This window comes from Juglans microcarpa x Juglans regia, chromosome 3S, assembly GCF_004785595.1.
Source record: "Juglans microcarpa x Juglans regia isolate MS1-56 chromosome 3S, Jm3101_v1.0, whole genome shotgun sequence".
NCBI lineage: Eukaryota > Viridiplantae > Streptophyta > Magnoliopsida > Fagales > Juglandaceae > Juglans > Juglans microcarpa x Juglans regia.
In genome coordinates, this window is record NC_054599.1 from 3221264 (window position 1) to 3247083 (window position 25820).

The following is a 25820-nucleotide window of genomic DNA, read 5'->3' on the forward strand; positions in this document are numbered from 1 at the left end:
TAAAGTATTTTTCATTTTATTTTATGACAAATTCTAATTCGTGCCATGTCAGCATAAAATAAATTTGACTAAATTCTTTTAATAATGCTAAATAGATTGTTAATGTGCGTATTATTAAAAAGTATATTTTTTTATTTTTATTTTAAATTTATTTAATTATTTTATAAAATATGTATGGTTTATATATTTTAAAATTATATAAATCATTGTCGGTATTTTACTATCCGAGATTCTAATTTCATATTTTATAATAAAATTTTAATTGAAAATGACCAAAAAGGGCGCTCTCAGTCTCTCCAGTCGTCTTCACGAACGAAGTAAGTACATGCCATCAGCTTAGAATCTTATCTATCTCATGCAGTGGATGCTTACGTGGACAAAGCGACTCCCAAAACGATCGTAGCGAAGTATTAGGCTCATACGGAACGTGCCAAACATACACGTGTCACGCTCTTGCTGCCGCTCCCACGTCTTGGTTTTCATCCTTACGTGTCATCATCCAAGAAGGTCCAATCTTTTAGGAGAGAACAATTGTATTTAATTATTTATCTTTTTTGACTTTTAAGCACGCAGTCGTTTCACGATTCACGAATACAGTGACATATTGCCCTTCAAAGACGTTTAGGACGGTGCAACGTCAACCGCTATCGGTTCTTGTTGGGAGTTTCTGTTAGGTATAGTTAATTATATATATATATATTTAACATTTTTAAATATTTTTTAAAAAAATAAAAAAATCATAACGGTAAAATAAAGCGGTGAAATTAATATTTTCCTTTTAATAATAAAATAAAGTCTCGTTTTGATTCAGAGTTAATCTCAATTTATCTTATTTCATTTCATCTAATTATTATAACTTTCTCAAAATTTCATATAAAATATAATAAATAATTTAATTTTTTTAAATTATAAAATAATAATAATATTAAAAATTAATATTATAATAATATTTTATTCAACTTTCATCTCAATTCATCTCATTTCTGAATCTAAACTAGTCCAAAATCTTTTCATGTAACGACTATTATGGGTTTGTATGTTTATAAACTCAGCATTATCTATTCCATTTATAAAAGAAAAATAGTTTGACTTTGATACGTGGGAATTAAATTGTTTAATGCGAGACGTATTCTATATACAATACAAAATAATAAATGTCCACCCAAGCCAATTCCTTTATAAAAGATTCTTATATGTATTCGTACCATTTTTTAAAGTGCATTCTAATTCCCTCTCCAAATTGATTTCGCTACCATTGCTCTCCAAATTCAATTGGTAAACTTCACTTTTATCTACCTCTTTGAGATCCGTCGATTAGTTTATATGAAATAAAGAGAATTCTAGATAGAAAAAGTCTTGCTCTCTTGTATGATGTCAGTACCAATTTGGACATATGTTAAATTGGAAAAAAATAAATAAATTGTGAAATGTAGTGTTTTGAAAAGATATCAAGTTAAATAAAATATTATTTCTTAATTAAAATCTAGGTAAACTTTTATATGGTTGATGTGGTCAACGTGAAAGCAGTAAAGGAGTTTGGCCTGTTTGGATTGGATAGTAAGATGAGATGAGACTAAATGAGATGATTTAATATAAAAGTTAAAAGTTGAATAAAATATTGTTAGAATATTATTTATTATTATTATTATTATTATTATTTTGAGATTTGAAAAAATTGAATTGTTTATTTTATTTTATGTGAAAATTTTAATAATAAGATAAAATCATTTATATATCTAAACATTAAAGTAAAAATGAATTTTATATATTAGTCAATATTTACTTACACATCTTATATTTATAAATTTTTTTATAAGATGTAAGATAACGAATAGTAATGATAATAGGATATGAGATTTAGGATTGTGAATAGTAGTAGCGAGAAGAATTTGTCTGAAGTAAAAGTTGAAACTTTTACCTGCCCCAATATGGCAATATGGAAACTTCCCTTTTCGCCTTCCCCGTCCTCGTTGAACTTGAGGCCTGAGTAGTACATAATACAAAAAAACAAAGCGAGAGAGACCGCAATAGGTTCATGGCTAGAGAGAGAGAGAGAGAGAGAGAGGCGATAAATCTAGCTAAGTCGGAATGAACTTTAGGGTTTTGAGAACCTGAATCCGAAATCTGAAACGAAACAAAAATGGCGACGCCATTTCCAGGTCTCCAGCACCGAGACGGAGGTGGAGCCGTGGCTGTAATGTCGGGCCCAGCGAACCCCATCGACACTTCAACGTCCAAGGCATGGGTGAAGAACGACCCGGAACTCAAGCCCCCGATCCTAATCTTCTTGTTCTTCCACAAAGCCATCCGCTCTGAGCTCGAGGGGCTCCATCGTGCTGCCGTGGTTTTCGCTACCGGCGGCGGCGATATCAAGCCGTTGTTGGAGCGGTACCGTTTTCTCCGAGGCATTTACAAGCACCACTGCAATGCGGAGGACGAGGTGTGCATGTTACTATTGTTTCAGATTGGAAGTCTTTCAGATAAATGTTCTCCTCTGTATGTTTGCTTATTTTTGTTTTCACGTTTGCTCAGTTTTGAGGGTTTAGGCGTTGCGATTATTCAATTTCATTTCATTTGTGGTTTTCTATGTGCATAATTTTTTCAGTTAATTTACAAATTTGATGAGTATCGAAGCTATGGTATCCAAAATTTACTTGTTTCGTAGTAGTAAAATTATCATCGAACTGAAGGCTTTGATTGATGTTGTTGGCGGCTCGATTCTCTTCTCATTTTCTTAATTCCTTTTTGTGGAATGTGAGCTGCATGTAAAAGGATAGAAGTTGCGTTCATTTATGTTCATTCGTGTCTCCAAATAAATTTGTGGGTATAGCTTCCTCACTAACAAGGGAGAGGATACCAGACATACTACGTGGCTGGGTCAATATATTACTATTTTTGGATTTCCAAAGATGGTCTTGGTAATAACTACTATCTAATTGTAATCTATGCCTCTTGGTATGCAATCTGCTGGATAAGAAAGTAAACTTTGATTGGAAGAAAATATGTTTGCTTGTATTTCTCTCATTTATTAACATATAATCGCATGGAAGATTCAACTTTCTTGTTACACTTGGGACCATTGATATCGCTAATTTCTAACCGTGCTACAGGATTTTGCTTGGAAGAAAATATTTTGGGTTTTAAATTCGACTTTCTTTTTATATTTGGGACCATCAATTGTCCCTCATTTCTAACGGTGCACATGTCTACCAAAGTTTGTTGGTTCATTTTGCTCTAGAACAAGTTGCAAGTACAAGTAAAGGAAGGTGTTGCCTTTGAACAAATTACATGTTGCTCCCACAAATTTGTTTAAACAAAGGTTTGAGAGAACGGCTGTTCAACAATAAATGTACACTTTTTCTCATTTTACATGGAGTTTATTTGACTCGGGGCCATTTGGTTTGCATTATGGGTTACACCAATGAGGTTTGATACTTTTTCTGGACTCACATTCTTAGTTTTTCCCTAATTTAGTAAATTTGCTATTTTTACCAATTGTATGAGGGGTTTTCAGAGCCGGTTAATGTAGGTGGACGCTGAACCCAAGTCTTGGTATTCGTAGTGTTTTGGCAAACAGCTTCTGGTCTTAATTTTATATAATTCTATTATATAATTTATCCATAGGTCTCTCAATAAACATCTATAATAAAATATTTCCGCTCTTTGGCCTAACTGTTGACCATGGAATGAATGTCCAAGCTTTAAGAATTGCAATCACCTTAATCAAATATTTTCACGGTTTAAGGCTTTGTAATTGGATAATTCCATTTTGTTGTATACATGTGGAGGCTCACCTTACATGTGGTTGTATTGGGCAGCTCTTGGTTCACCTTTGCAATGTTTTTTATTTTCAGATGCCTTACATCTCTTAAGATATTATTACATCTTTTATAGATCTGAAATTGTAGGTCATCTTTCCAGCTCTAGATATCCGTGTGAAGAATATTGCCCTAACTTACTCCCTAGAACATGAGGGAGAAATTGTTCTTTTTGATCAGTTGCTTTCTCTACTGGAGTCAAATATGCAAAGTGAAGAAAGCTATAGAAGGGAGTTAGCCTCTTGTAGTGGAGCTCTTCAAACATCAATTAGCCAGCATATGTCCAAGGAAGAGGCGCAGGTATTTATTATCTCATTTTTCTAATGATAGCTTTGCTTCATTATCATTGTAGTCTAGGATGTGCTCTGTTGGATTTGATGAATATTAAACTATAAATTTGAAAATATACAATCAATCATGTGTACTGGATTCATCACATATATAAAGAGAGAGGCTTTATATACTTCCTGTGTACTTGGGCTATGCCTATTTCAACATCAATAAAATATCTTTTTTTTTTTTTTAATAAGTTCAATAGAATATCTTCTTACTTAATAATATATATATATATATATATATATATAAAGAGAGAGAGGCTTCTTCTTCTCTTGTTTCAGTAGTTTCTTTCTTCTGTACATGATGTAATATATCCCAAACACGTCTATAACGTGTATCAGGCACCTGTGATTTTCAAGCGCAGATGCCTGCTGCAATTTTTTCTTTTACAACATATGAATGATTCTGGAACCTAACAACAAGCTATTGAACTATGGCCTACTTTTTCCTTAAGGCTTCTTGCCCAAGGTTGAGTACTCATCACTACATGCATGCTAAGACAGAATTTTGCCCTTGTTTTTGGAATCTATCTGAACAACATTTATTTTCATCTACTTCTGTCTATGTTTGGATGAAAAAGTATGGTGGGGAAGAGAGTTGTTTAAGGATCCCTTCTCCTTTCCATGTCTCATTCCATGTCCATCCAAATCTCCAAGAGTAAAATGTTTCCCCTTTCTTTTCCTCTATCTCTAAACGCAATGTAAGTTGTAGAAAATTCAAAATTAGTGGTGGTTAACTCCTTCCAACTTCTCTGCATGTGAAGATTATGTATTGCTCTCGATGGACTTGACAGTCGATAATGAGCTCTCTGCATATTACTCAAAGGTCTTTGGGATGGTGTGTTGCTCTTTATTGCACAACACATGCTACTGAGTCTGTTCTTATACAACCTTCAAACTTTGCCAGTCATTTATGTAGAGTTTTGCAGGCTGAATCATAAATAAGTTTGGACATCACCATTTGTTTTGTTTGGCAGGTTTTCCCCTTGCTCATTGAGAACTTTTCAATTGAAGAGCAGGCCAATTTGGTGTGGCAGTTTCTTTGTAGCATTCCTGTGAACATGATGGCAGAATTTCTCCCATGGCTTTCTTCCTCTATATCATCTGATGAACGTCAGGATATGCGCAAGTGTTTGTGCGAGATAATCCCAGAAGAGAAGCTTCTTCAGCAGGTGAGGGCTCCTATTGGCGGTATTTCATTTCGAATGGTTTTTATGAAAAGAGTATGCTAACTTTATCTTGTCTAAAGTGAAGGTTGTATTTGCCTGGATTGAAGGGGAAACTGTCTCTGAAATGCGTAAAAGTTGCAAAGATGATCTTAAGGTCAGATGTCAAGATTCCAGGACTAGCACTTTTATCAGTCAAACTGAACAAGGGCATGGTGCATGTGAATCTTTAAAAACCAGTAAAAGGAAGTATATGCAGCTAAATCTTGATCATACAAAACCCAGTATGTCTTGTCCTATAGATGAAATATTGCTTTGGCATAATGCAATAAAAAGAGAGTTGAATGATATAGCTAAGGTGGCTAGGACGATCCAAATATCTGGAAAATTTTCTGATCTGCTTGCATTCAACAAGAGGCTGCAATTCATTGCAGAAGTCTGCATCTTTCACAGGTTTGGTTTTATGCGGCGCTCCTATTTTTAATTAATAGAACATATGAGTCCCCGGGGCCTGAATATAATCTTTCAATTGTGCTGTATTTAATGAGCCCTTGTGGACAAGGAGTAGGAATTTCGATGTAGCAGTCCTTGGTAGCATGGCCTAGTGTAAGTCTTGAACCTGTTTTTATTCTTAAAAGATATTTTCCAAGTATGGAAGACTTCAAGCAGTGAGGGACACCATTTGCCACCCAAACGGCAACAAGAAATGCCCAAAAATAAAAAGAAATAAAAAGGAGAAAGAAAGAAAGAAAGAAAGATTAGAATGAATGATTCTTAAATGAGAAATGATATTTGCAATCATATAGTGAGCAAGCGCCGCGCACTCCTTTTGAAAAAAGTGAGTAAATATGAGATCCACATGAAAAAACTAATTTTTTTAATGGTGGATCCCACTCTTTTTCAAAAGGTTGGCGCTTGCACAACACATGACTGTTTCTAGCATTACTCTTGTTAGAGACTTAGAAATGAGCTCTTTTGGGTTACTTTTCGCCATGCAGGGGCAGAACTCCCTCATAGTGCTTGATTTAGTACTCAAGAGTTTCTGGATATGATGAGGTTTTATGTTTTAGCTTTCTGACTTCATGGATTCTTGGGTTCTTTTGAACTTTTTTTTTTCATTGAACCTTGGATAAAGAAAGCAATACTAATTTGTAGTGGAGGGTCACATAACAATTACACACACTTTCTTGTTGGATATGTAATGAGTGCCTGCATTTCATTAAATGTGCTTCTCTTGCTCTCTGTCTGTAGCGTTGCTGAGGAAAAAGTTATATTCCCTGCTGTAGATGCAAAACTCTCTTTTGCTGAGGAGCATGCAGAACAAAAAATTCAATTTGACAAGCTTAGGGGGCTGATTGAAAGCATCCAAAGTGCAGAAGCCAACTCAACTTCTGCTGAATTTTGCACAAAGCTGTGCTCACATGCTGATCAAATAATGGACACCATACAGAAGCACTTCCATGAAGAGGAAGTTCAGGTGAGTAATGTTCCATGAATGGCTATGAGCTGAGCCCATGGGAAGGGGACATTCAGTTAAACCATATTCTGAAATATTTGTGCACGTTGTGCCTATGATTTGATGCACTTTTATCAGCATTGAAGGCTTAAAATACATGGTCAAGTGTCCTAGCTGTGTTAAAAGTCGTCTAACAAGTACTTTGCAGGTTCTTCCACTCGCTCGAAAGCATTTTAGTGACAAAAAAACAGCGAGAACTTCTGTATGAGAGCTTATGTGTGATGCCCTTGAAATTGATTGAGTGCGTCTTACCATGGCTGGTAGGATCAGTTGGTGATGAAGCAGCTAGGTCGCTTCTTCATAACATGTATATGGCAGGTTCAATATCCATTCTCAAAATTTTCTTTTTCAATGATAAGGACGGGTTCTGGACAAATTATGTAGTCTCCTTGTTATTGGTTCCTAACTCATAGAGTTGTTATCTGATGCAGCTCCGGCATCCAATTCTGTGCTGGTCACACTTTTCTCAGGCTGGGCATGTAAAGGTCGTTCAAGAAATATGTGCTTGTCTTCGAGTACAATTGGTTGTGGCTCGGCTGGGTTCGTGACAGGAATAGAAGAATATGTTAAGGAACCACTTTGTGCATGTGCCTTGTTGTCTTCTGCCGAGCAAAAACCTCCAATCACTCAAGAAGAAGATGAAAATAGAAGGCCAGTCAAACGTGTAAACACAATACCAGGGGAAGGCAGTGATGCTTGTCACTTTTCAGGAACTGCAACCATTGAATTATCTTGTAGCAATCAGTCTTTCTGTGTCCCTGGGTTAGGAGTGAATGACAAAAATCTAGGAGTGATCTCTTTAGCTGCAGGAAAGTCTCTACGCTCCCTTTCTTTTAGTCCCGCTCCTTCTCTAAACTCAAGTCTTGTTAACTGGGAAATAGATGTAGCCTTTGCCAATGCTGGATCTGCAACGCGACCCATTGATAACATATTTAAATTTCATAAAGCCATTCGCAAAGACTTGGAGTATTTGGATGTTGAATCTGGAAAGCTTAATGATTGTAATGAGACCTTTCTTAGGCAGTTCACTGGCAGATTTCTTTTTTTATGGGGTTTATATAGAGCTCATAGTAATGCAGAGGATGATATAGTATTTCCAGCACTAGAATCTAAAGAGGCTCTTCATAATGTGAGCCACTCATATACTCTGGACCACAAACAGGAAGAGAAACTATTTGAGGATATTTCTTCTGCGCTTTCTGAGCTTACTCAACTGCATGAGCACGTGAATGGTAAAAACTTAGCGGATCATTTAGCTGGAAAAAACTTTATCCCTTCTGATCACAATAATATGATGAGAAAGTATGATGAGCTCTCCACTAAGCTTCAGGGCATGTGCAAATCCATCAGAGTGACATTGGATCAACATGTTTTCCGTGAAGAACTTGAATTGTGGCCGCTGTTTGACAGACATTTTTCAGTTGAAGAACAGGACAAAATCGTGGGTAGAATAATTGGTACAACCGGTGCAGAGGTCCTTCAGTCGATGTTGCCATGGGTTACTTCTGCTCTTACTCATGAGGAGCAAAGTAAAATGATGTACACATGGAAGCATGCAACTAAAAATACAATGTTCAGTGAGTGGCTTAATGAATGGTGGGAAGGAACTTCTGCTCCATTTCCACATACAACAACATCCAGGAGTAGCATTTCACTAGGTTTGTGCAGTGTTTTTGTTAGTTATGCTTTTGTGATTTTATTTTATGGTCTTATCATCTCTAGAGGTGCCATTATAAAATCTAAGTGTGCTGTAGATTTCACTTTGTTAGAATTCCTTCTTATGAGTTCAAAATTTACTCTATTAGGCACTGATGCCTATGAAAGCTTGGACCACAGTGATCTCACTTTCAAGCCTGGATGGAAAGATATATTTAGGATGAATCAAAATGAGCTTGAATCTGAAATAAGAAGAGTTTCTCGGGATCCAACTCTTGATCCGAGAAGAAAAGCATATCTTACTCAAAATCTTATGACCAGGTCAGTTTATGCTGTGACCCAAACTTACATCTAACTATTTATATTAATATGCTTTTTCATGTTCTGATATATATTACTGGGTTATGGTAGTCGGTGGATAGCATCTCAGCAGAAGTTACTTCAGGAAACAGAAGGTGAAAGCTCAAATTCAAGAGATATACTTGATTGTGCTCCATCATATTGCGATCCAGAGAAACAGTTACATGGGTGTGAGCATTACAAAAGAAATTGCAAACTTCGTGCTGCTTGCTGTGGCAAGTTATTTACCTGCAGGTTCTGCCATGACGAAGTCAGTGACCATTCAATGGATCGGTAAGTTTGCACCTTATATATTCTGATTGGTTATCACTGGAATCCTATATGTGATGTTTTATTTTTTTAATATGAATTCATTTGCAGGAAGGCTACAGCTGAAATGATGTGTATGCAGTGCTTGAAAATTCAGGATGTTGGACCAGTTTGCTCAACTCCTTCCTGTGGTGGACTCTCGATGGCAAAGTACTATTGCAGTATTTGCAAATTTTTTGATGATGAAAGGTCATTTTTTGTTGCAACTTTTTCCTCCCTAATTATCATTAATGAAATCAGGTTTTAGTTTTTTCAGAGTAGTAGAGTTGGTTAGATGCTTTGGCAGAATGCTAATTTTTTGCAGTGGAATTGAGGTCTTTGAGGGTTTCTGTTTTTATTTGTTATTTTTTGCAGGTGGGGTAGGGCAGAACTGTGGGTTTTGAGTTGAAATTATATATTGTCCGAATGTAGAGTGCAACTTTATCATTTTTTTCCTTCTTGTTAAATCATTGTCTTTGTGTATGCATAATTTTGATTGATTGCAGATTTGAGGGTATTTTTTTGATAAATATGTGTGGATACGTGTTACGTACTGAATGCAGTCAATTAATTTTTTGATAAGTTTTGGTGTTATAGTTTCCACGGTAGCAGAACTACTTTTTTCGATAAATATGGTAACAGACTACCATTTAGGCCGTATGAATATGATAAATGTTGGTTCACTTCAGTTTAGTACTGAATGCAAGCACTCAACTTTTTTTATGAGTGTAGTAAACTTAACTCATAAAAAAAAGTTTAGTGCTCAGATTCAATTGTTTTTAATCAAAAAAGAAGATTTTCTGAAGTGAATTTCTTATTTTTCCCTATATTGTTATTTCAGGACAGTATATCATTGCCCTTTCTGCAATTTATGCCGTCTTGGGAAGGGGCTTGGTATTGACATCTTTCATTGCATGACATGCAATTGTTGCCTGGGAAGAAATTTAGTGGATCACAAGTGCTGGGAGAAAGGTTTGGAAACCAACTGTCCTATTTGCTGTGATTTTATGTTCACATCAAGTGCGAGTGTCAGAGCACTCCCATGTGGCCATTTTATGCATTCAGCTTGCTTCCAGGTCTATATTTTATTCCATTATCGGCTTTGGTTCTAGTACTGAAATTTTGCTCCACTTTTGGTGTCTATATAAAGAAAACAATTTTTCCAGTGCTTAATGTTATATTCCACTTCCTCATTCATTATGCCAGGCATACACTTGCAGCCACTATGTTTGCCCAATTTGTAGCAAATCTTTGGGAGATCTGGGGGTAAGTGAACTATTTTAACACTAATTAATCTATTGTCCCAATAATGGAAGGTTCATTGATGAGACCTTTTGGGCAATGCATTATCAACTTGCTATTTCCTTTTTTTTTTTTTTTGTACTTAAAATTAGAATGATTTGATCTTAATGGCGTACAGGCCTGGAGTTTTTGTTATATAATTTAATAAAAAGTCCTCATATTATTGGTCTTTTTTGTCTCTCACAACTGTATGAGTTTTGCTTATGGGCTAACTTCCGACCAGTGTTCAAGTGCCTTGTAAATGGACATCAGGATAAGAACAAAAGCTTAAGGGGGATGCTTTAAGCTTTCAAAAAGATACTTGGGCTATGCCACCTGTTCTTATGAATAAAATTCTTGATTACCTATAAAAAAAAGTATTCAAAAAGATCTATGCTTGGTGTTGACTTTATATGCTAATGTCTGGATGATACACATATGATGGGCGTAGGAGTGAAGCTGATTGATTAGCAAGTACCATCAATTTTCGTACTTGGTTAGAAGTGAAGAACGCACGGTATTGCATCGAAGTGTGTGTGTGTGTTTCATTTTTGTAGTTATAACGCAACATTCAGCTAAACATAAAAAACTTACACTTATTTGCTTTCTGGGCTGGGCACATTATAAATTTGAGTTAGACTAATTTGTTAGGATTGTATGGAGGTTTGACAGGAACCATATCATCTGCAGATAGAAGATTAGAAAGAATAGATATACATAAAATTTTAATTTTTATGTGATCCTAATTACATGTGTATGTGTGGCTACATGTGTTTTCATTTTTATTTTTGTGTCATCAGGTTTACTTCGGCATGCTTGATGCTCTATTGGCTTCTGAAGAACTCCCCGTTGAATATAGGGATCGCTGCCAGGTGAAACATTCGGACTTATTTTTTCCTTCAAAATCTTTGATAACCTTATCAAGATATCATTGTTTACTGAGTGTTAAGGCGACCAATCTTGGTATTTACAGGATATACTGTGCAATGACTGTGATAAGAAGGGGACAGCACCCTTCCACTGGCTACACCACAAGTGTGGGTCTTGTGGATCCTATAATACCAGAGTAATTAAGATTGATTCCAGTTCTTACTGTTCAGCTTCAAACTAGTGAGGGCATGTCTCTTTCCCCCATGGTTTTATCTCCGCATGTAAATACTTTCGGTGGCGCTGCCACTTTTACATGGTTTTGTAAAGCAACATGCATAAAATGGTGAATTTTACCTGTTATACTTGTACCCCATAACTGGTGAGCATTCCCTACATTATAAGGTCGGCTGGTTTGATCCCCAATATTTGAAGGTTGGTGGATTTTTGTTATATATATATATATATTCAGCTTTCCTCTTTATTATATAGAAATTGAAAATGTATTGTCTTGAGGGAGATGTTAAATATTAAACACACTCTCTCTCTCTCTCCCTCTCTAATCACAAACATTTCTTGCTAGTTTTGTCCAGATGATTTGGTTTTCTTTGTCGACTTTGATTTAGGATACATTTCACGACAATCTCTGCATGCACAGATTCCAAACATGTGAACGTGATTCAAGACCTTTTTGTTTTGGGTTACTAAATACACCATTAATATAGAATCTTGTCGCATCAATTAGTATAAAAGCTATTTATGAAAAATTTTACTCATCATCTCCATATACTATACATAATTTTTTATTTTATTCTATTATCAAATATGTGGTAGATGATGAGTAGAAGAATTCAATTAGTTTAGGAAAAATAAAAATAAAAATAGATAAAAATAAGTGTGGTGTGTAGTGTATGGGGATAATGAGTAACAAAATTCACTATTTATATATTTGAATCTTTGATAATTACAATTATGATCTTAACAATAAATTACATGTTTACGCACCAACTCAACTCGTAATTAAATTATAATTACCATACAATAAAGTGTAGATCTCTTCTAAAAAAAAAGTAATATTAAATATAATTTTATGATGTTTTAGTCGTGTATATTTTCTTTGAAAAAGAATGAATTCATTATTAAAAAATTATTTTTTATGTGGATATTACATTTACTTTTTTTTTTTTCAAAGAATGTGCACATGACTTGCACATCTTAAGATTATATATATAAATCATTTTTCTATATATATATTATATATATATATATATATATATATATATATATCAAAATAGCCATATTCCAATTATGACTAATCACTTCCTAAGTCAAGAGCTTTTCTCCAACAATGCTCAACCCATAAATTAAAAATTGCCTGTATGTATATATATAAATCGTGACCCAATGGTGTAGAGTTTTTCACTAAAGAAAAGACGAGAGGAATGGTAGGTGAGATTGTATGGAATAGTACATTAATCAGGATACTGATTGAATCCTCCTTAGAAAGCAAGTTCGACCCCCCACCATTATTATTATTATTATTTATTTATTTTGTTTCCAAGATGTGTTTTGTCTGGTACAATTTGTAACCATAAACAGGAAGTTACTTGCCAGAACAGGTCATAATCAACCTTTTTTGTATGAATTTCAAAATTTATTTTTATTTTTATATGTAATAGTCTAAATTGCAGCATTCTTAAAGTAATACCATTTTCTTTTTTTGTCAAGCATTAATAGAATCAAATAATTAAGAGATTCTCTTCATTTTCACTTTTAGAAAACAAGATAATTTTCAGAAAAAAAAAACAAAAATTGATATTCATAAGATTAAAAAAAAAAAAAAAAAGGTAGAGCTGAGTGATGTATATAATGACAATTGGGTATTGACAAACCCCAATTTGTTAGACTAATTTATACTTATTATAAATAAAACTAATAGAGTAGCTGAAATTACGTAATATCACTGAGAGTTTGAAAGGACAATATATAAATAAAGTAGATTGAAAAACAAAAGGACGAACTAACGAAGAGGGAAAGGAAAATAAATTAAAAAAAAAAAAGAAGAAAAAAGAACGAAAAAGGATAAAAGAAAAAGAAAAAGAAAAAGAAGTAGAAAATGAAAATATTCAGATCTGCTCCCTCCATTATATTTCCGTGATTTCCTAAACCCTAGAGCTATCTCTGTTTTTTATATCCACCTTTTTTTTTTTTTAATCTGTGCAATTAGATCTCGCTTCGATTAGATCTTTGCTACTCGATGTTACATAATCAGTTTCCGTCTTTTCAAACTCCCGAGAAAGTTCAGCGATCCAATGATGCTTTGAATTGCGTGTATTTTGTTGGAAAATTTTGACTTTTGTTTTCCCGGTCGTAAACTCCTATTTTCTTTAGTGGAAATATTCTACGATTGGAGCAACTGACGGGAAAAGATAGGACTTTCTGATTAGAGAGAAACGGAGGGTGAATGAGGGAGGGAATGGGGACGGGTTCGAAGATGGAAGGACCTTCGGCCCCAGTGAATCGGAGAGACCCCTATGAGGTACTGTGCGTTTCGAGGGATTCCACCGATCAGGAAATCAAAACGGCGTATCGGAAGCTTGCTCTCAAGTGAAATTCGCTTCTTTCAATATTTTTATGATTTATTTATTTATTTTGTTCTTTTTTATGGTTTATTCTTGATTCTTTTTTTTTTAATATGTTTCCGGTGCTGGAAATTCTGGTTGGCCCAGCATGGTATTGCATAGGAACTTATGATTGGGAGTTTGATAATATGCGCTATTAAGTTTGGTTACAATCTTAGTTTCTAGCTCAATGAGGTTATTATTCTGAAGAACACGATAACACGATTAGAAATTCGGAAATGAATTTTGGGAGGTTTGTGGCAGATGAATTTACGGAGCAACCACTCCTATACCAGCGGTTCTGCTGCTAAGCTGTTGATGTTTTATTATTTCCTTTTTTTATGAACGTCATCGTTCAAGTTGATAGATTCATCATTTGATTCAAACAAAAAATGCTACCCTTGTTACTCTGTTGTTCTTGGATAGATTAGAAAAACAAAGCCCATTTGATAAAATGTGTTGAACATCAATTTTAAAATGCTACCTCTCTCCTAAATGTGGTGTTATGACTTCAGTGCTCAGTTGAGTTCGTTCAATAACTTTTTCACCGGTGATGAAGATGCTTATCCAATTGAGCTTTTGCATACGATGTGAACGTGAATTCCAATATTGGACAGGTATCATCCTGACAAGAATGCCGCCAATCCTGAGGCTTCTGAACTTTTCAAGGAGGTTGCATATTCTTATAGCATCTTATCTGACCCTGAGAAGAAAAGGCAATATGACAGTTCAGGGTTTGAGGTGCGTTTCTTTCTTCTCTTTCTATTATATACTCCTTCCTGGGAAGTAATGTGGCGACAGTGGCGTTCATGCATGTGAGTGGTCTAAGTGCATGTGTGCCTGTGAAAGTGTTGGCAGGAAGTAGTAACATTAACTACAGTAAATTCTGGAATAATTTCAAAATTTAGTCATTCCTTTAATGACTTCTTATATTTCCATTCAAAATTTCTGTTTGTTTACTGATGGAAATGTTGTGCTACTTACAAAAAAAACTGATGGAAATTTTGTGCTTAGTTTTTTCCCCCTAAGCAAATGTTGTACCTAGTTAATTAGAAGGAAATGATGATTTATAACATAAGTCCTTTGCACTATGTGTGATGTGGAGCCCAATCTCTGAAGAAGGCCTTCCCTGTCTTAGTCAATATTCTAGGGAAAAGATGCATCGGTGGGAAAAACATTGCGGAATTTGGATGGAATAATCATTGAGAAGTGGATTTTATGAAAGTAGCGTGCGATGAGGAGTTGGACTTGTTGGCCTATTTCTTTTTCCAATCGTACTTGGTGTGAATAAGACATGGGAGAGAAGACAAAATGCATTGGGCCCTATCCAAAAGGGTGATGTTTGAACTGAAATTGTTTTACTGTGCGTTGTATCCCAATGAACAGTCTTCTTTCCCACGGAAAAGCATTTGGAGGAGTAGAGCTCCTCTGAGAAGGTCTTTGCTTGGGACGCAGCTCCATGGAAAATTCTCCCACTGGAAAACCTCTAGGAAGTGACAAATAATAGTGATAAATTAGTGTTGCATGTGCAAGAGAGATGGGAAACTGATCACTTGTGAAGTAGCTAGTACTCTTTATAAAGTTGGTGTTCACAAGGTAGTAACAACTGGTGTTCTCGAAAGTACGATCATTCCTCCATGTTCTTTGTCCAATTGTACTCGACGAATTGGTGTTCTTTGCTGGAAAGTTGGTTTGGTAGCCACATAGTGCACTTGGAGGGAGAGGAATGATTGTAATTTCAAGAATATTGAGAAGAATATGGAGGAACTAAAGGACGCCTTCTTTAGTTCTCTGTATCATTTGATGGCCGTAATCTTTAGTTTTTTGGATTTGTTTTTTGAATCTTTGTAATCTTTCTACCTAGGTGTGGCTAATGTATTTTTTCCTGGTCAGGTCTCTCTTTCTACCTAGGTAGCTTTAATATATAAATTTTTTAGAAGTATTAGATTTACACACAGTTCTTACAAAAGTAAAATTACATAATGATGTGGTTTGATGAGATTCGTTAGACATACTTTATATTAAAAAGTGCCTTACAATCTAATGTACCACATCGAGACATGTTAGTTTGTAAGTTTGCTTTTGTAAGATCTTGGTGTAGACCAAACATTTTTCCTTTTTATAAGATATTTTATTAATGACCAAAAGACGTTGTTAAGTACACAAAGGCTATACATTAGATAGAAGATATTTTTTTTAATAACCAAAAGGTACTGTATCTCTAAATTATATCTTGTGTACTTTACAATGCCTTTTGGTCATTAATAAAAGTATTTTATAAAAGGTTATATGTTAAAGCTATCAAGAGAGAACAATGGAGGAGCTGAAAGTTTTTTTCTTTAAAACATTGTTTTCTTGGGTGGGGGCCATTGGTTGTAACGGACTATGAAAGTTTTTTTCTTTAAAACATTGTTTTCTTGAGTGGGGGCCATTGTTTGTAACGGACTAAATGTCCATGACTTTCTACGTTCAGTTGTAAACTCTAGTTAGGTACTTCTCATGCATACTCCCAGTGTACTTGGGCTTTGCCTATTATTATGAATAAAATTTATTGATTACCAATCAAAAAAAAGAAAAAAAAAAGAAAAGCTAGGGGGATAAAGATTGAAAATTTCTGTGCTGGGCCCTGAAACTATAGAAATTGACAGTTGGCGAACTAGTAGGATATCCCTCGCATTGGTGTGGAATGAATACAATGCTGTGTAGTGAATACTTTACCTACTTATTAAAAAAAAAGAATTGTAGTATTGAAGGGTTAAGAATGAATACATAATAAAATTTTCCTGTGTACATGGGCTTTGACTACTTCATTCATATTAATGAAATTTTCATTTTACTTATGAGAGGAAAGAATGAATACATAGAAAATAACCACAAATTTATGAAAAGGATTATAATATGTGGATACCAACATGGGTATCAGACATCGACATGAATACGAGGGATAGAAATTTGTTCTGAAAAATGATGTAAGAAGTGTTTTTAGTTCTTTCACTTATACTGAAAATTGTTACCATGCCACTTAACCACAAGGCCAGGACCATCTCCAAAATCTCACACAGCCACAACCTGAACACATTGGCTACCAGCCTACCACCATAGCCAAGACTATCTCCCCCCTTATACCCTAGCTTTAATATGGTTAGAAAAAGACCACAAAAACCATATCCAGCTCTGGTCTGAATCCACCAACCTTCAAACAACACCAAAGGGCCATAAAAAAAGCACCCAATCGCAAAAATACACACAAACCATCTCAAACAAATCCTAATGTCATGTTTGCTAATAAAAGTAATCACTTCCATTTTTCTATTTTCTTTGAGTATAGCATGTATATCAACAACATTTTATTAGGATTCACTAATTCCATGTATGGTTTTCATTTGACTATATGATTTCACTTCATGTTTCTAGGCCCTTATGGATCTAATGATGCATATGAGCCAGTTGGTTCTGTTCTTGCAAGTTTTCTTTTTATTTCCTCATTTATTTTTTCCGCTAGAATTCATTTTTAATCTTTTATCACATTTTAGTCATTAAATTATTCAGGCTCTTGACGCTGATGGCATGGATATGGAAATTGACTTGTCTAATCTTGGTACTGTCAATACAATGTTTGCAGCTTTATTCAGGTAATATCTTACTTGTTATTCTAAGAGCTGTCAGGGTCATTGGGATTTAATAACCTCTCATTTTGTCTATAGCAAGCTGGGTGTCCCTATTAAGACTACAATTTCTGCAAATGTTCTTGAAGAAGCCTTAAATGGCACTGTTACAGTCAGACCCCTCCCAATTGGAACAGCAGTTAGTGGAAAGGTGCCTACACAGTTTATGCTATATGGGGCCATACTCTCAGGTGTCATTCCTTTGCTGATTTTTGAATGCTGCTGCAGGTAGACAAGCAATGTGCCCACTTCTTTGGTGTAACAATCAATGAGCAACAAGCTGAGGCTGGGATTGTAGTAAGAGTTACCTCATCTGCACAGAGCAAATTCAAGGTTTGAAAGAATTTGTCAATAAGATCATGTAGACTTTCGCATGACTGTGGGACATCTCTCTGTCTCTCTCCCCCTTCAGCCCTCAACCTGTCACTATGTGTCTGTGTGCCTGTCTGTCTATCTTTGGATCTACTTTCTCTGTACTATTCTTTCAAATTGTAACATAAGATATTGATTTTCCAGTTACTCTATTTTGAACAAGATGCAAATGCTGGTTACGGCTTGGCATTACAGGTATATATATTTTTATTTGGTGCTTTTTCAACCCAGTTTTCTATCATTTATCCCATTACTTGTTTTATTTACTGTGTTTGTTCTAAATTATATGCACCATTTGTTTGGAAAGTTGAGAAAGAAGACGCATTCAAATTATCTCATGTTGATGTAGTGTTTGGATTTCTGTTGTTATATGATATCCCTCTAGTTTAATACAGAAGTTCATAGTATGGAGGCATTCTCAGTACTCGCTTGACACAACCTGGTTTTCTTTGGCATTTCCAGCACTTTTGAGTTTTCTGGAACTTGAGTTCGGTCATATAACTTTAAATGCCTGCATTCAACTCATGTTATTTTGGAATACAAGATGCCAAAAAAAATAGTGTTTGACACAATACTGAATCTTCTCCCCTTATATTTTTCTTATGCTTCTTGTTATTCCTTTGTGTAAGTGGAAAATTTGTGAAATAGAATTGAAGCATGTAGAGCTGTGAATATATGCTAAATTGGTGCTTGTTTTTTTGGCACATAGGCCAATAGTATGGAATTATATGTTGTGGTTTTCGCAACACATGTTTGAAATAACTTTGAGACTTTGAAGAGGTAAAGTGAAACAAGCTGGTTAAAGGGATGTTGTAGAGCCATGGTATTTATTAAGTTTCCAAGATTCAGCATTCTTCTCCAAAGGGATCCATCCAAAGGTTCTTGTTTTAATGGGCAGGTTTAGCTTGATGAACTGTGGATTGCAACAAATTAAGATGAGCACTGGTGTTTGAAATTGATGTTTGAAGAAACAAAGCAAATCGTGTTCACCATACTTCTCTCATTCTAATTTTGGAGTGAAAAGGGAGATCATGAATGTGAAGTTGCTGTACATGTGTGTGTGTTTTTGAGAGAGAGAGAGAGAGAGAGAGAGAGAGAAATGCAAGATATTTCAATGTTTGAATTCATAAGAGTTTCCGTTAAACAGCCTAGAATGGTGTCCAAGGATTTTTTTTTTCCAGGTTTTGTTTTATCAATACCAATCCAATACTTGAAAATCTGCGCAATTGAACTACATCCATTTTTTCAGACATTTATTGATTCTCAAGGTTGGTTACTTCAGTAAACCTGAGATACTGTATCTCTCTCTTTGCACAGGAAGATAGTGAGAAGACTGGTAAGGTGACATCTGCAGGGATGTACTTTTTGCATTTTCAAGTGTACAGAATGGATTCAACTGTGAATGCGGTATGCAAACTTTGCAACCTCATCATCATCATCATATTGGTTTGGGCAGGGATGTGGGTAAAATTTTCCTTCCTGTCATTTCTGAAAAAGTGATGAGTGAATCCTGTTGGTGCAGTTAGCAATGGCTAAGGACCCTGAAGCCGCTTTCTTTAAAAGGTTGGAAGGCCTTCAACCTTGTGAGGTCTCAGAACTAAAAGCCGGAACTCACATATTTGCTGTTTATGGTGTGAACTTATTATCATGTCCCTTCATCATCTTGCTTTATTACTTCATGTCTATTAGAGTTGTTCATCTATTCTGTTATGCTTACCTACTCTGAATTTTGTTCAGGAGACAATTTTTTTAAGACTGCTAGCTATACGATTGAGGCGCTTTGTACGAAGTCATTTGAGGACACAACAGAGAAGCTGAAGGATATCGAGGCTCAGATTTTAAGAAAGAGAAATGAGCTACGCCAATTTGAGACGGAATACAGAAAGGTGGAGATCCTGCCTTTTAGTTATGGTTTATAATTGGTATTTGGTAATAGCCTGTTCATACAATTTTCTTGTGATGTTTTTATAGGCATTGGCACGCTTTCAAGAAGTGACCAATAGATACAACCAGGAAAAGCTGTCTGTAAGTTTTATATATTCCTCTTTTTCATAACTGCATTTTAATTTACGCTATTGTCTCCAGTTTCTTGCCCACTGGTCCTTACACTTAACACGACACACTTGCAAATTTTAGTATAATAGGAAGCTAATGGGACCATCTTTATTCTTTTGGGGGTTAATTGGGGAGGCCATAGCATGAATGACTTCATATTGGATGTCATTCTCTTTTTTTATTTTTTGTTTCTCAGTAACAACCTGTGCTGCACTCTAGCACCTAAAATGTTTGTACTTTCAGATACACATGGAATCTTTATTTACTTTTCATGTGTAAACTTTAAATCATTTTGTTCAAATAATTAAATACGCTGACTCGTCTTCTAATATCTCCATTTTGGCACATTAATCAGGTTGATGAGCTTCTGAAACAGCGAGACAATATCCATTCTTCATTCTCTGTAGCAAGAGTAGCCAATGGTAGTGGGAGTGGCATTAATTTAAGTAATGGCAGTAGTAGCAAAATTACTGGTGAAGATTCAAAGGCAGAGAGTCCTGGGGAAGATGGAAGCTCAGATGGCAAGGATAAATCAGCCAAAAGGAAATGGTTCAATAAAAAGTTTGGTTGAGAAGGTGTTCGGCTTATTCTGTATTATTCAAGTGCTTGAATATCCATCCTTGCGTTTATATGTTTGGGCGTCTAGCTTGCTGCTTACAAAGGCTTGCATTGAATTCCATGTTCGATTTTTCTCCGAGCTCCCCCACACAGGTTTTCCGTTCCTGGTTTTACAATTTGGTTGTAAAAACATTTGAGATTTAAAAGGTATGTGTATTAATGCCGTTGTATTCATGATGCTACTAAGGAAGAGTCGATTCATTCCTCTTTGGTTTTTATTGTAAAAATGAAATCTTCACTCCTTGAAGCATCTTCTGCTAATGACAATGTGCACGAAGAATTGAAGTACCCTTCTCCTCTGCTAATGATAATGTGCACGAAGAAATGAGTTCTCACTCCAATATATCATTTTCTAACTCGTTTACATTAAGGAATCTTGAATATGTGAAAAGTGGGAAATACGAGACCATGGGGCGATGGGAAATACGAGTCCTGATCCATAGAGAGGAAACAAATTTAGTTGAGATGTATCTCAAAGATTTGCAAAACAGGTGCGGGGAGGAGATGGAGCACATAATGAAGGCAAGCACGTCACCGATGGACAGTTTGTTCAAGATTATCAACTTTTCTTTCAGGGAGAGGCTCGCCACTGACGACCAAGAGGGGTATTGGCAACATGATTAGTGTGAGGTATATGGGCTCGGAGTAATTTCATGGCCTACTAAGAATTCATGGACAAGACGGAATAGTTCATGAATTCTTAGGACGCTATCAAAGTTTTAACGGAGTCAAGTCGAGTCGAGTTGAAGTGGACTGTCTAAATATGAGAAGATAGAATAGAAAGGATTGAAGGGGGCATACGACATGTAGTGCCAGGAAAGGAGGCAAGAACATTAGGGCCTTAGGGGTCCTCCGCCCAGGGCTAACTCCACAAATTAGGCATAGGAGTTTTCCTCAGCCATTCATGAAATCACAGGCCGCAAGCTCGTGCTTATTTTCTCGCCCTCTCTTTTTTTTTTTTTTTTATTATTATTTTTTTTGTGCAGGGACTGATAATTGGTTTTGACCTTCAGGAGTCAGTATTCAGCAAACTGTTCCAACACTATCATAGCCAAATGCATGCATTAAGATCGAGGCTATTCATGAGAATTGATAGAGTAATGTTCATGCAAGTCGTACGTGCTGGAGTCATTAATTTTCTTGATCTCGATCGATGTCTTTATAATTAGGGCCATATTGCATGAATTGCTTGGACTTTTTCAAGGGACAATGACCCCAGGATTCTGGAGGAAATTGGACTCATCTCAATTCATCTGAGTTGAGTTTAAAAATTTAGGCCTAGTCCAACATACAAACACACAACTCACAAATTATTAAAACGGAAAAAATCTTCTTGCAAACAATTTCAAGCACCAAATTGCGTACCAATGTTAAATGTAAGATATTATTTTATTTACTTTTGTAATAAAAAAAAAATTATGTGAGTGCTGGTACGCAATTTGATACGTCAAACCGCCTGTACCTAGCAAATTCCTATTAAACGTCACTCAATTCAAGACCTCTTTATACGTAGAACTCATAATTTTTTTCAACTCAACACCTCTTTAAACGTAGGACCTACAACTTTTTTCAACTTCTCATAAATATATTTAAATTTATTTTAATATCAAAACACATTTTAACTCATCTTAGGTGGCTCCCACAAAACTCATTTTACCATCTCAACTCACTACTATTCATAAAGAACTCAACTCAGCTCAATAGCTTTGTTAAAATAAGACAACATATATGTAGATTAGGAAGTGACGCTTAAACCTTTTCTTATTATAAGACATGAACAATTAGCTATGGATCAGGAGGAACTAATTAATGAAGAAATTTGTACAAAAATAATATTTTGATCACGAAAATTCGAAAGCAATTCAGATCTTGAACATACGTACGCGTATGACTACTTTTGTTCCCCCTTGTTCATCATTACTCTTTGTTAATTTCTACAATCCAAACACATCATGATCACAAGCCATGATGTGGGAAAGATTAGAAGAAAAGGGAAAACATTTGAGGGTCAGATAATGGGTTAATAGAAATAATATTGTGGGTATTAATGGAAACATCCGAGTGTCTGATCTTAATTCATTAACAAGCCAATTGAGCACATTTACTTTGTTTCATTTATTTACCAAATTGAGTTCCCATGACTCCAAAGTCCGAGCACATCATGATTTATTTGAACATATATATATATATATATGTACTTTTTGAATTTTAGAATTTTGATGGAATTCATAGCCATCATGGTTTAATTACTTAAATGAATGTGGATAATATTCTTGAAAGAAAAATACTTTTACCACAGAGATTATAAAAATAAATCTATAAACTGATGTCATTTGATGTGATATGTCATATTGTAAAGTTATTTTTATTATAAAATAGATCTAAAAGATTTCATGAAATCACGTCAATTTGTAAATTTATTTTATATAATTTCTTTATGTACGTAACAATTATTAATCTTAAATATTAATGTAATCTAAGTAGCTATCCATATTTTAAGTGATAATTTATTATATTTGATGATGAGTGGTTAAATTCCCTCGATATATGAGCAAGCAACTAGCACAACTTGGAGGTTGGTCATAATTAATCACGATTCGATCTATCTTAAAACGATAACATCGATCGGGATGATCACTTCAATCAACAACAAAGAAATTAAGATGCATTGGTGGAAACATTACAAAGCTAATTACCAAAAAGCTAAAAAAAATATCCATTGTTAAGGAGACAGTTGTTAGCAGCTTGTTGGGAAAGTCATGAGATTGGACAATTCTCTCAACACTCTACTTAATTAGATTCTTCCATATTTGATTGATAGAGATATATAGGGCGTTAGGTGTTCATGTGGGACCATATTGCCTCATACCAAGCAACCACGAATATGTGGCCCCAAAGTGCTTCATCACTGTATAAGGGCCCTACCTGAATTTATTCAAAAATAATGTCGTTCCTTTCACAAAAGGAAAAAAAAAATATATATATATATATATATGTTTTATTATTAAAAATTTAATTTTTATTTTATATAAATATTATATTTACTTAATTTTGAGTATTGTCATATTTATAAAAAAAATTATACAAAATAATTTTATAAATTAACATGAATTTATCTAATCTATTATATCTATTTTATAATAATCATAATTTTATAATATGATAATTATATAAATTCATATTATTTTTATATAATTTATTTATAACCAAAGTGTTTTGAATCAAATTTTATGTTGCTCCCCTAGCCCAAGTACTGCATCCAGCTCTTAGGTTTAGCACCTACGTACCAACCCTATTGCATGCTATGGATTTGGTACAACCTAGGTAGGCTATATTGGTAAAAAAAAAACCAAGATGTTCCAAAATTGGGACTTTCCTTATAATTAATTAATGGGAAAGAAGTTTACTATGCCGCCTTAAGATGACATCTTTATTTGATTATTGGTCAAAATTATTATTATTATTATTTTTTATTTAATGATTAAGAAAGTGATTTTAAGTATATTGATGTATTTTTTTATTTTTTTATATATATTTAAATATGTTAAAAAAATGTGAACAAAAAAAAAAAAAAAATTTTTATGCTCGGCGGTATACCTAGCGGTTAAGATGGGGCGGCATAGTAGCCGCACCCTTAATTAATTAGCTCCAACTTGCAATAAAACCCTAAAGCCTTATATATTATATATTTAGAGAAATGATAGTTGTAATTGTGAGTGTGTAAGTATCGTACAATCATTTAAAAAGTATATATATGTGACCTATATGAAAAAAAAATATTTTAATAGTAGACCGAACTCTTTTTCAAAGCAACTGCACGCGTTTACTCACTCTACGACTATATGTAACATTGTTCGTATATTTAACCTGTGATCAATATTCATGATCTTACTGTACTTTCTTCTTTTATATATCCGTCTAAACCAAATACACACGTGTGTATATATATATATATATATATATATCCATATATATAAGAGTACGTAGATACTTGGTTAACTGATGCATCTGGTCCCATGCATGCCACTCTTCATTATTATTGATCAAGATCCAAAAGTGCTTTGTCCATTTCAATATATTGATTCTATCTATTATTATGGGAACCCTAGCTAGCTAAGATGTAAGAAATTAAAAATCCACATGCATGCCATCCCATAACTACTAGTTAAGCACGCATATGTATATAATCTAAAAACTGATATGTATCAACTGCTGGCCGCCATTGTTTTTTTTTATTTTGAATAAGCCTCAAACTTTCATATATAACTTTCCTGCATACATCTTCTATCCAAACCCAGACTATTTACTATAAAATCTGGAACAATTTCTATCCGAACTTTTTCCTCAACTATGTGCTGGCCTCCATTGTTAACAATTAAGCTTGAGTATATATGATTTCTCATATTCTTTTTCCCCCTGTTTGGGCACATAAACAGCTAGAGTTAGAAAAGTAGTAGGGTTGAGGACCCTGATTTATAAACTCCCCATGCAGTTGATCAGGTATTACAGGAAAAACTAGATACAAATAAAAGATTGAAAAATGAAACTAATTATAATTAGTAGATCGATCCAGTCCTTTAACGGACTGCATGCTAGTAATTGGCTATCTCCTCATGTACTGACAATTTGAGTATATTTGATTCATCTATATATCTGTGGTAATTCATGTACACATCGATCAACACGTACACATTCTTTTCTGCATGTATGTGTATATATATATAAACCCCTGTTCATATTTAGTGGTATTCATCATCATGATAAGTTGTGCAATCTAACGATCCAAATTAAAGAATGAAATATTTCACCTCCAACCACCATCCATCCAATTCATGAAAAATGATAGGGTTTTCATACATGGGAAAAATTGACTAGCTAGGTGAGAATTGAAGGCTAGCTTTTAATGGAACAAACATGAGAAAGAGGGAACAAAGTGGGTCATGTTTAGGGTTGTGATGAATGCATTGGAAAGAGCTTTTGAAATAACAAGGTCAATTTATACATACAATTATTGTGCTCTTTAAGTGGGAGATTACAAAACCAAAGCACTCGTAGTTTACAAGATTCGGAGAAATCTCTCCCAAAGATCACAGAAAACCAATAAGATTGAAACTCAACGTGAATCACGCAAACATCCTAGCTAAACAATCATTCATCATCATGAACACGTGCGTGATGGTGGGGTGTGAACCCTAAGTTGTA

At 34.7% G+C, this 25820-nt stretch overlaps 2 protein-coding genes across 2 annotated transcripts; both read left to right on the plus strand.

Moving 5' to 3' along the window:
• Nucleotides 1-1920: 1920 nt before the first annotated feature.
• Nucleotides 1921-11877, plus strand: LOC121257769 (zinc finger protein BRUTUS-like). Its single transcript, XM_041158992.1, is given in 15 exon segments — nt 1921-2440; nt 3909-4118; nt 5131-5325; nt 5408-5772; nt 6571-6796; nt 6984-7013; nt 7015-7153; nt 7267-8493; nt 8641-8812; nt 8903-9124; nt 9212-9349; nt 9981-10215; nt 10346-10405; nt 11221-11292; nt 11394-11877. Coding segments are annotated over 15 exon segments (3729 nt in total). The 5' UTR covers nt 1921-2140; the 3' UTR covers nt 11532-11877.
• A 1430-nt stretch (nt 11878-13307) lies between these two features.
• On the plus strand, nt 13308-20879 carry LOC121257893 (chaperone protein dnaJ 15-like). Its single transcript, XM_041159158.1, has 11 exons — nt 13308-13894; nt 14526-14649; nt 17458-17540; nt 17613-17724; nt 17802-17906; nt 18090-18140; nt 19263-19352; nt 19468-19576; nt 19683-19831; nt 19917-19970; nt 20356-20879. The coding sequence occupies exons 1-11, from the start codon at nt 13752-13754 to the stop codon at nt 20569-20571; spliced, it is 1236 nt and encodes a 411-aa protein (XP_041015092.1). The 5' UTR covers nt 13308-13751; the 3' UTR covers nt 20572-20879.
• Nucleotides 20880-25820: the final 4941 nt, after the last annotated feature.